This window comes from Lutra lutra, chromosome 18, assembly GCF_902655055.1.
Source record: "Lutra lutra chromosome 18, mLutLut1.2, whole genome shotgun sequence".
NCBI classification, from domain to species: Eukaryota; Metazoa; Chordata; class Mammalia; order Carnivora; family Mustelidae; genus Lutra; species Lutra lutra.
Genome location: NC_062295.1, coordinates 19,189,990 through 19,200,038, shown reverse-complemented (window position 1 = coordinate 19,200,038; position 10,049 = coordinate 19,189,990). Strand labels below are relative to the sequence as shown.

The 10,049-nt window shown below is 45.8% G+C and overlaps 1 protein-coding gene and 1 long non-coding RNA gene across 5 annotated transcripts in view; one reads left to right on the top strand and one right to left on the bottom strand.

Moving 5' to 3' along the window:
* Window positions 1–729: 729 nt before the first annotated feature.
* Window positions 730–2,585, bottom strand: LOC125090308 (uncharacterized). 3 transcript variants are annotated; one of them, XR_007124288.1, is made up of 3 exons: window positions 2,476–2,585; window positions 1,609–1,728; window positions 730–983 (listed from the first exon to the last, which is right to left on the bottom strand). It is a non-coding gene; the product is annotated as an uncharacterized LOC125090308 (long non-coding RNA). The 3 variants fall into 3 exon arrangements; XR_007124287.1 differs by having other exon boundaries at window positions 2,418–2,555; XR_007124286.1 differs by having other exon boundaries at window positions 2,388–2,541.
* Window positions 2,586–2,599: 14 nt separating this feature from the next.
* METTL9 (methyltransferase like 9) overlaps window positions 2,600–10,049 on the top strand; it is a 47,149-nt gene continuing 39,699 nt past the window's right edge. The window contains exon 1 of one of the 2 annotated variants that reach the window (XM_047712860.1): window positions 2,600–3,003. In XM_047712860.1, the coding sequence (XP_047568816.1) occupies window positions 2,839–3,003 (165 nt within the window). In that variant the 5' untranslated portion in view covers window positions 2,600–2,838. The remainder of the gene's footprint in view (window positions 3,004–10,049) is intronic. The other variant, XM_047712859.1, reaches the window with a different exon arrangement.

The following is a 10,049-nucleotide window of genomic DNA, read 5'->3' as shown; positions in this document are numbered from 1 at the left end:
CATGTGATTTATGAGTTCTTTAAGGAGAGGACAGTAACCCACAGCGACTGACACATTTTGTGCCCTCTACAGATCCAAGTCCCTCTTTCTTTGGGCTCCCTTTATATTCTATTTTGTCACTGAAAAGAGGACATGATAATGTTGTCATCTGTAGCTCATAAGAACAAATGACAACAAAAGGGACCCTTGCTTAGAGTTCTACAGAGGGAAGTGACCCAGGCAAGATTTGGGGCTCATGCACAGAGCTATGACCCAGGAGGGCAGTGAGCAGAGATTTGTACAGAGGGTGTCATTTGTGTATCTTTGGAATATCGCTGACTGGATTTGAAAGCCACATTAGAAAGGATATTGGCTGGTTTGGGGCTTCTCGTGTTATCTGGGCCTCTTCCCCTCTCCATTATGGACAACTGAGGTTTTAAATTGAGGTTTTAATATATAGCAGTGACATTCTAGTAGATGAAGGAAGGGGGCAGTCCCTGAGGGCAATCTGAACTTCTGCTTAGTATATTTACTCTTGCTGTTTTCCTTCCTCCTCATTTGTAATTCAGCAGGCTCTCTGAGAAGACAGAGACAGCAAGGCTTGAGGCTTCTTAGATGGATCGAAGGATCACGAGCTGGGATACCAAGTTCTATGAAAAGGTCTGCTATTGAATTTGCTCTACCTTTAGGCAAATCATTTGATCGTGCTGTGCTTTGGTTTCTTCCTGTGCTCGCTAAGTGTAAATAACATGTATTGGACTATTTTGTGATTATTATAGAGTCTTTTAAATGTATGGGTGATTTATTTTTCCAGGCCAGCTGCTCAGGTATAAAATGAAAATCTGCTCCTTTGAGATGCTAGGCTCCATGGCCGTCAACTGACCTCCAAATCCTTGAGTTCAGCAGCTGTCCAGTTGCTTCTTGTTCATCTGACACAGTTTGCAGTCTCTGGGCTGTGGCTCCTCAGGTTTACTCCATAGTTGGGGCGCATACCTTTTTGTCTCCTTTGTTTTCAGAAATGAAAGATGTCACTTTACATACCTTTGTTGCTTTCACCCTCATCCCCAACCCACCCCCTCTAAAAATATGAAGGCTTTTTTTGCTTTCTGCATAGACAGAGCTGCTTTATCTGACACTGATTTCAAGAGATAGGAGGGAGAGTTGACCTGGTAAACAAACTGAATTCTTTGGATTGCCTAATATAGTTCCCTTTCAATGACTTAGGCCAGGACCACTGGAGGTTTGAACTAGAGTTAGGGGTTCTCCCTCTTTGCAGTTTTGGCAGGAAGCAGTCAGGGAATATAGTGAAAAGAGAGAACACAAAGTATCCTCCCCGTTTCCCCGCCCCCTGTTTTTGTTAGTTCATTATCTGGCCTACCTCACTGTGGGAAACAAGACGTCCCTGTTAACCAAAAAAGGCTGACCTGAAATTCTTAGAAGCTACTAAAAATGTCTGTGGGTAAAGGACGATTTTGCTCCTCATCAGGGGATCACCACCCGGCTGCTTCACAAATGACAATCTCTCAAGTGCAATATTGGAGTAACTGGAGAGGCTTCTTTGGAACCAAAATAAAACGTTATTTACATTATCTCTAGTGCAGTGAAATTAAAAGCAGTTTCTAAACAAACCTGGAACCCGTGAAATATGTTACTCCTTAGCTGTAGCTTGGTTGTAGCCGCAGGAAGAACTTCAGACACAGGAACCCAGTGCAACCCTTCAGTTCTGAAACGTTGCTAAGTCTGCTCGTGCTGGAAATGATCAAAGAAATATCCGAGTCAATTACGGCTCGCAGAGCTGAGTTGGCTTTAAGAATGTTGGGTCCAACTTCCGCCTGTTAGTTCAAGGAAATAAGCAGCAAGGGACTCTAATTTGTGTGTGTGTGTGTGTGTGTGTGTGTGTGTGTATGGGGGTGTCTTCATTCCTGGGCAGGGTCGTCAGTACATCAAAATATTACTTGCAGGTGCCCCAGCTGCTGTAATATTTTGAGTAGCTTCTAATATTTGCAGTAGCCTCTAACAAAGGCAGAGCTTTCACGGACGCCTCTTAGAAACAGGTAGCCGGCAACTTGCCAGGCTCGAGGGACAGGACTGGGAGGAGGGGAGAGGTCGGTGAGAGCCTTTCCCTCTTAGATTTCCTGACTGCTTTGTGGCTCCCGCCGAGCAGGGTGGAGGCCCTAGGGTCTGGCTCGCTGGCTCTAAATGTAAAGAGGAAACCACGCAGCCGAGCCAGTGACAGTTAAGAACTGGCACCGTCCGTCCCAAGCAAGGGGTTGGTCTTGACAGTCCCGACGTACGAACGGCGGGAGACACCCTCTCCTCACCCCCTGGCCGGGGGTCGGAGGTCGGGGATGCGACGCCCAGAGGCAAAGACTACAGCGAGGAAGGACCGGAAGCCCTAAAGGCACCACCTTGGAGGGACGGGAGGTTTCACGAGCTACCTTCGGAAGTATCTCCCTCTATGCTAAGAAAAATTTAAAAAATCATCTCCGCCATTACGTGGAGCCGCAGCCAAGACAAGGCGGGGCCGCGCGCGCCGGGCGAATGCGCGCTCTTTTTGTCCCGCCTCCCGGCCGGCGGCGCACTTAGCCGGGGAACGCGCCCGGGCCTTCCCTAAGTGCTCCGGGTGGAAACTGGCGCCGGCGGCGGCGGCGTTCCGCAGGCGGAAAGGAAGGGGGAGGCGGGAAGGCTGTGCGCCGCCCGCTCCTCCCCACCCCCCGCCTCGGCCCTGAAGGGGCTGGATGGGCAAGTTGGGCGCGATGGCTCGAGCCCGGGCGGCGGCGGCGGCGGCCGGAGGCGGCGGCGCCTCCTCCTCCTCGCCCCGGCGCCGGCGGTGATCCGAACGAGCGGCCGCGGCCCCCGATGAGACTGTTCGTGGGCTGGCTGTGCCTGAGCCTGGCGTCCGTGTGGCTGGCGCGGAGGATGTGGACGCTGCGGAGCCCGCTCACCCGCTCCCTGTACGTGAACATGACGAGCGGCCCCGGCGGGCCGGCGGCGGCCGCGGGCGGCAGGAAGGAGAACCACCAGGTACGCGGCCGGCGGGGGTCGGGCCCCGGCCCAGGCTGGAGCGGGGGCGTGGCGGCCCGGCCTTCCCGCGCTCGGCCCGGCTATTGTGCGGGGCGCCGCGGCGACAGAGGGCCTCCCGGGCGGTCGCCCCGCCGCCTCGGCCCTTCAGAAAGTTTTCCCGACGCCTTCGCGGCCGGGCGCTCGGCCCGGGCCCCGCGGTGCCTTTTGTTCCCGGGCGCGGGCGGAGAACGGCCTTTCGGAGCCTCCCCAGGCCCGAGGGTGGGCGCCCCGGAGCCCCGCATTGTTCCCGCGTCCCGGGCGGTGATCGCAGGCGCCCGGCCGCAGGGCGCAGGAACTTTGGGGTGGGCTCGTGGCCGCGGGCATCCATCTGGTCCCGGGGCCTGCGGTGTAAAGGACCACCGAGCCCATGACCCTGGACCTCCTTCCTAACCCCCGGGAATCAAAGCCAAAAGCCGGTCCCGCTTTTTGTCTGCTCGATTCTCTCAGCATACAAAGGGCCATAAAGAAATTTAACCGTGCGTCGTGAGAGCCATTTAACTCTCCGGCCTTATTCGGGTGACATTTTCCCTCTGCAGTTAAAAAAAAAAAAATGTATTTGACAGGTCCTCGCACTCCCATCCTCCCGAACCTTCCCCCCCCCCTCCGACCTAAGACAGATCTCCTTTAAACTTCGGTGTTGGTTATCTGGCTGGAAAGATGGGGTAAGAAGGAAGATGATGCAAGCTTTTCCTGGAAGGGTTTTTAAAAAAAACAAAAAACAAACAAACAAAAAAACCAAACAGAATTAGGCAGGAGTACATTGCTTTCAGAGTTGTGGATCGTGAACTGTGCAATGTGACCGGTTAGGTCGTCTTTTCATTAGGTTGAGTTTTGGGCCACTTAACCAGAAGTATGTGCAGTTCAACTGTAGAATTAAGAGTGATATTTCATTTTTGACCATAATGTAGTTTGCGGTTAACCTTGCATTTATTGAAAAGAGGCTTTCAAGCCCTGGCTTATAATTGGTAGCATTTATCGTGCATTTTGCCTTTCCAGAGAGCAGTAAGCGATGATTCCCCATTTTGGTGTCTCATCGGTTTTTCATAGATTTCTCATTTTCCTATGTTAGGTTTCTTACTATGCCAGGCGTTCAGAGAGTTTACACTGCGGTGGATTCTGTGTATTTTAATGGAAGTAAATAATTATCTAAGGACATAAAGCAATTCATTAAGACAAGTAGTGTTTAGTTTTTATCTAGTAATTACTGATCTTGGCCCCCTTTCCATTTTTAAAGGAAATCATGCATTTCCATGAAATTTTTTTGTGTGATCCCACGGCTATTAGAGTTTGTTAGGTAATCATGCCTATGATATTGTTAGGAGTGCACTTAAAGTCAGGAGGTGAGGGGCGCCTGGGTGGCTCAGTGGGTTAAGCCGCTGCCTTCGGCTCAGGTCATGATCTCAGAGTCCTGGGATCGAGCCCCTCATCGGGCTCTCTGCTCAGCAGGGAGCCTGCTTCCTCCTCTCTCTCTGCCTGCCTCTCTGCCTGCTTGTGATCTCTCTGTCAAATAAATAAATAAAATCTTTAAAAAAAAAAAAAAAGTCAGGAGGTGATCTTAAGTTGTAAAACCACATTCTTTGCTGTGGGTTAATTAGCACTAATCATTCTCAGAGAAACAACTCTGAAGTACTGCAGTGATAATGTACAGTTACCAGAATGTCACATAGCCATATGGAATATGAAATAAGGTTCTGGGTAGGATGAAAAGGAGGCAGATCTCCATTGATGTGGAATTATGGTTGAGTCTCTTAGCTGAGGTGTTTATGACTCTTGTCGTGATTACGTCTGTTGTAACACACTTGATCAGTTGTCCGTGCTTATGGAAGAATTGGTTATATTTTAAAAATTGAAAAGCTGTTTAAGTAATTTGATTTTTCTGGAATCTAGGTAGAATATAGATGTAGATATCGCCTCACAATATCTCCTAACAGGAGATACTTTCTAATTGTGTACCTTTTTAAAACTGAATCAGTTAGGTTCTGACAAACTGACATTGGTTTCAGATACACCATTTACTTTGTTGCACTTCTGAGATACTGATGTATGTGTGTACACTGTGTGTTTTAACCAGTTGGACTAACAGTTTGGCAGCTGCGTTCTCCAGGGTGAAGACTGATCTGGTACTTCCTGAGTATTTTGGGGGAGATTGGCTTGTTTCCTTAGAGTGATTAATCCAGAGGTTATTTTGTGATGATGCATTGACATTTTGAAAATATTGTCCATGAATAAAGATTAAAGTGAACAAAAGAAATGTGTGTGTAAAAACCACAGTGAGATAAAGTGAAAGAGGGGATTGTCCCTTCTGCAGAGTGCCTGTGTTGGTTGTTATCTGCTTTATATTCCAGGATCCTAGGTTTGCCTTATAAACCTTCTGACTTGTGAAGAAACTTAACTCTAACATTCCTCCCCCCTTCAAATTTATAGTTTCACCCAAGGTTTTCTGGTGTTCCTTTGGGTGTGTGGGTTCCATAACCAGCCACATCTGGTTCTTTTGGATTTGCATGAAAGTGAGGTTATGGATTTAATTGAACCGTACTTAGCACAAGTTTTCTTTATGGTTATTTTATTAAGAAATTATGGTGGAGGATTCTCTGGTTAAAGGAGAGGTCTTGGGAAATGTTTATCATTAAAAATTGCTATTTAGTTACTATCTCCTGGAGATGAGATGCAAGGCTCCTTTGAGCTAGAGTCGTTCTAAAACTGTAGGGGCAGCATCATCTTAATAACTTGGTTTGGTGTGCCAGCTTCCAAACTGGGATTATTTTTCACTTCGGGCAAGGGAGAAGCAAGGAAGGGCTTCTCCCAGAGCAGGCATGTGGCTTGCAGGCCAGCTTGGGCTTCACTGACTTTTTCGTTATAGCCCATGAAGTCAGAATGCTTCTACATTTTTAAATGGTCGTAAAAAATATATGATATTTTGTCGTATGTGAAAATTCCTTACATGAGATTCAAATTCCAGTGTCCACAAATAAAGTTTTGTTGGCACAGAGCCACTACATTGGTTTACTTGTCTTTAAGTGCTTCTGCACTACAGTGGTCAAGTCGCATAGTTGGTTCTTTATGACCTACAAATCTAAAATATTTACTCTGTGGCCCCTTACAGAAAAGGAGTTTTCCCCAGAGAAACTTTCCAGCTTCCTTCATCAACAGCACACTTCTTAATCACAGGTTGCACAGTGGATAGTTTGACTCATTGGGAAGAAATAGAGCCAGCCAGGGAGAAACTAGATATGTTACTTTTCGGTATTGGCAGGCTTGGAACTTAAAAAGAAGATAGCAACAACAAAAACTTTTGATCTAGTGTTTTTGATGCATTGTACCTAGTACTTAAAGTTAAGGCAACTCTTATGGAGCTATTGAAACTTGAAAGGACTCTAAGGCCCCACTAACTAGGCTCTTGATAATAACAGTCATTCAGTAGTTTCTGAGTTGGACTGAAAAAAGAGTTGTTACGGGACTCCCTGGAACCAGGCCAGGACAGCTTCTTCAGGTGATGCACTGTATGGACTTTTAAGAGCACAGGTAACATTGGTTATCTGGAATTAGTAAGGTGTAACTTAAAATTACAAGTTTTTTTATATCTGCCTTATTTTTCACCTTTTTATATAAGTTCAGAACTGTGTTATGTTACAAGCAGTGATAGATTTAAGATAGTCAAAACAATTGGTTTTTGTTTTTTTTCCAAATGAAAAAATACTTGGAGATGCCAGCCATAGGTCAGAGGTTGTGCTAGTGGACAGATTCGGCCTCCTGTCCGCTCACTCCTCATTTACTTGTGGAGGCTGACCAAAGTCAGGCATGACTTAACAATGCTCAGGGGCGGTTGCCAGCTGGCCAGATGGACACTGATGGATTTGTGTCCTCTTCTGAACTGCCTTCCAGAACCTGGAGGCCTTTGTAGCCGAATACCAAAGAGATTTTGTAAAGAGTTTCTTTCCTTATAATCTATGTTGAAACCCTATATGTTTGCCTCAATTTCACGGACCACTGGGATCCCTCTCTTCTGCTGGATACCAGAGGCCTTTATGTTCCCCTTTGAAGGTGCTTGAGGGCACCCTGGTAATTGTCAGTAGAAGACTGCTGTTTAGTCCTTCTGAAGCTTTGTTAAAATCTTAGGATTATAAAATTTTAACAGTGAGTGAGTACTTGAAATGGAAATTGCCAATAATTTATTTATTAAATCAGAGCTGAAACAACTTAATCTAACCCATATGAATTGTTTCCCTTTGTGGACCTGAGAGTGCCCTGTCATTCTGCACATTGAAATCTCACATAGAGAGGTTGTTGGTTTAGGTTTATGTCATTTGTGGAAAAATAATGAATGGTTTGAAGATTTACTCTTATGCTGTGCTTAGATGCAAGAAAGTGTCAAATGATTGAGTGTCTGGACAGATAGGACCCCTTGCAGAACTTGGAATGTGATTTTTGAATCCTCAGCTGTCAGGTCAAGGTCGTCAGGCTTGGTCTGACCACCCCCTGTAATAGAAAAGATTCTGTGTTCATGGATCCCATCAGTGGAGCCTTTCCAATTGTTTTTAGTGGTACTAAATGCCTCAGGTCTTTGGTTACTCATTCCTTTTGAGAATGGCTGGGTGCCCAGACCTACAGTGTGGTTTTTAGGCATTCCTTTGAACTTCAGCTCTCTGACTGGCTCTTGTGGGCCTTGGACAGGAAGGAGAAGGAAATCAAGTTATTTTGCTTCTATTGTGTGGCAGACACTTTAGTGTATCATCCTCTCTCATCCTTATACCAACTCCCAGAGGTAGGTGCTATACCCCCCCCTTTTTTTTTTTTTGCTAAACCCCCTTTTTTGAGAGAAGATTGAGCCTAAGAAAGATGGGACTTGCTTAGGAGATGTTGGAATGTGGCAGATTTGGATTTTGACCCCAGCTGTCTGTGGTTTCAAGGCCCAAGCTTTCCCCACCTTGTCATGATGTCTCTCCTAGGAAACGTTGCATTGTCTGAGGGTCTGTGAAAGTAGGCTTCCTCCTTAATAGGAAATTTCCTCCACTGTAGTGGACTTCTGTGTAGACATTGAAGCTATATAGCCATACAAAAACACCAGTTGGAATTGCACAGCTTGTGAGTTAGATAGGGATGGGACAACTGTTCCAAGTTTTGGCCTTCATCCAGTTTGTGCATGCTTTGGTCAAGTTTAATGTTGAAAAAAAAATCTTACCTATGGTGTCCTTTTTTCTGACACCAGCTAATTCGCTGACACTGACTGAGCATCCTACAATTCATTTCTGTTCTGACACAACACAGAATTAACATCCATCCTGAGGTTAAGGGCAAGACCACCCTCCCTACAAGACTGCCCTCCCTTCAGGGTCCAATTTGCCAGCTGCATCTACCCATGCTTCTGCCCAACTTGGTTACAAATTCTGGGTTCCCACAACTCTCCCTCAGGTTAGATGATTTTCTAGAATGACTCAGAACTTAGGAAAATACCTTTTTACGGGTTTATTATAAATTACAGGCTGCAATTCAGGAAGAGCCAAATAGATGAGATGCATAGGGCAAAAGTATTGCAGGGCGGCGGGGGTGGGGTGGGGTGGCAGAGAGCTTCCGTGCCCTCTCCACGTGAGCCACCTTCCCAGCACATCAATGTGTTTAGCAGCCTAGAGGCTCCCAGAACACTGTTATTTAGGGGTTTTATGAAGGTTTCATTACCCAAGCGTGATTGATTAACTCATTGGCCATTGGTGATTGAATTCAGTATCTAGCTCCTTCCCTTCCCTATAGGTTGGAGGTAGAGTTGAAAATTCCAGTGGAAACCCGCCCCCCCATCATATTAGCATATAAAAGATACTCTTACTACTCAGGAGATTCCCAAAGGGTTTTAAGAGCTCTGTGCCTGGATCTAGGGGTTAAAGACCAAATATTTATTTTTTTTTATTACACCATATTACCTAAAATCAGGACCTTGGCTTTTTTTTTTTTTTTAAGTTTTATTTATTTGACAGAGATCACAAGTAGACAGGCAGGCAGAGAGAGAGGAGGAAGCAGGCTCCTCGCTGAGCAGAGAGCCCGATGTGGGGCTCGATCCCAGGACCTTGAGATCATGACCAGAGCTGAAGGCAGAGGCTTTAACCCACTGAGCCACCCAGGTGCCCCAGGACCTTGGCTTTTAAAAATAATTTTCTAATTCCATTTCTACTGTGCTCAAGTCCTTTGTATTTTGGAAAGAAAGACGTTTTTTTAAAAAAGATTTTCATTTATTTATTCGACAGAAAGAGATAGTGAGAGAGGGAATACAAGCAGGGGTAGCAGGAGAGGGAGAAGTAGGCTTCCTATAGGGACCCCAATTCGGGCTTGATCCAGGGTCCTGGGATCATGATCTGAGCCAAAGGCAGATGCTTTATGACTGAACCACCCAGACGCCCCAGGAAAGACTATTATATAGCACACATGTGGTTGTTGAGGAACTAAAAAATAAATTCAGAAAAACTTCTTTTTTTTTTCTTTTTTAAAGATTTTATTTATTTATTTGACAGACAGAGATCACAAGTAGGCAGAGAGGCAGGCAGAGAGAGAGAGAGAGGAGGAAGCAGGCTCCCCGCAGAGCAGAGAGCCCGAAGTGGGGCTCGATCCCAGGACCCTGGGATCACGACCCGAGCCAAAGGCAGAGGCTTTAACCCACTGAGCCACCCAGGTGCCCCCAGAAAAACTTCTAATTGTATCCCTTGGTCTTATAAGTAAATATAATCTTACAGGAAAATTATATTTATACTTTGAAGGAATGATTCATCCACCAAGGTTATATAAAGATTAAGAGATGTTCATGGGCTTAAACTGTAAGACCTGACCTAATACCTCATTATTTTGATTGGCACATACTGTCACATACGTGTTAAGAACTCATGTCTACGTAATTTGGCTGTTTATGTGTCTAATTTTTAGTATGTTTATAGTCTTGCTACAAGTAGGGAGAACATTGCAATTTCCTGTAATTTCTGGAAGATGTCTTTGTTAGTTGTCACATCCTACTTTGTCCTTGATATCAG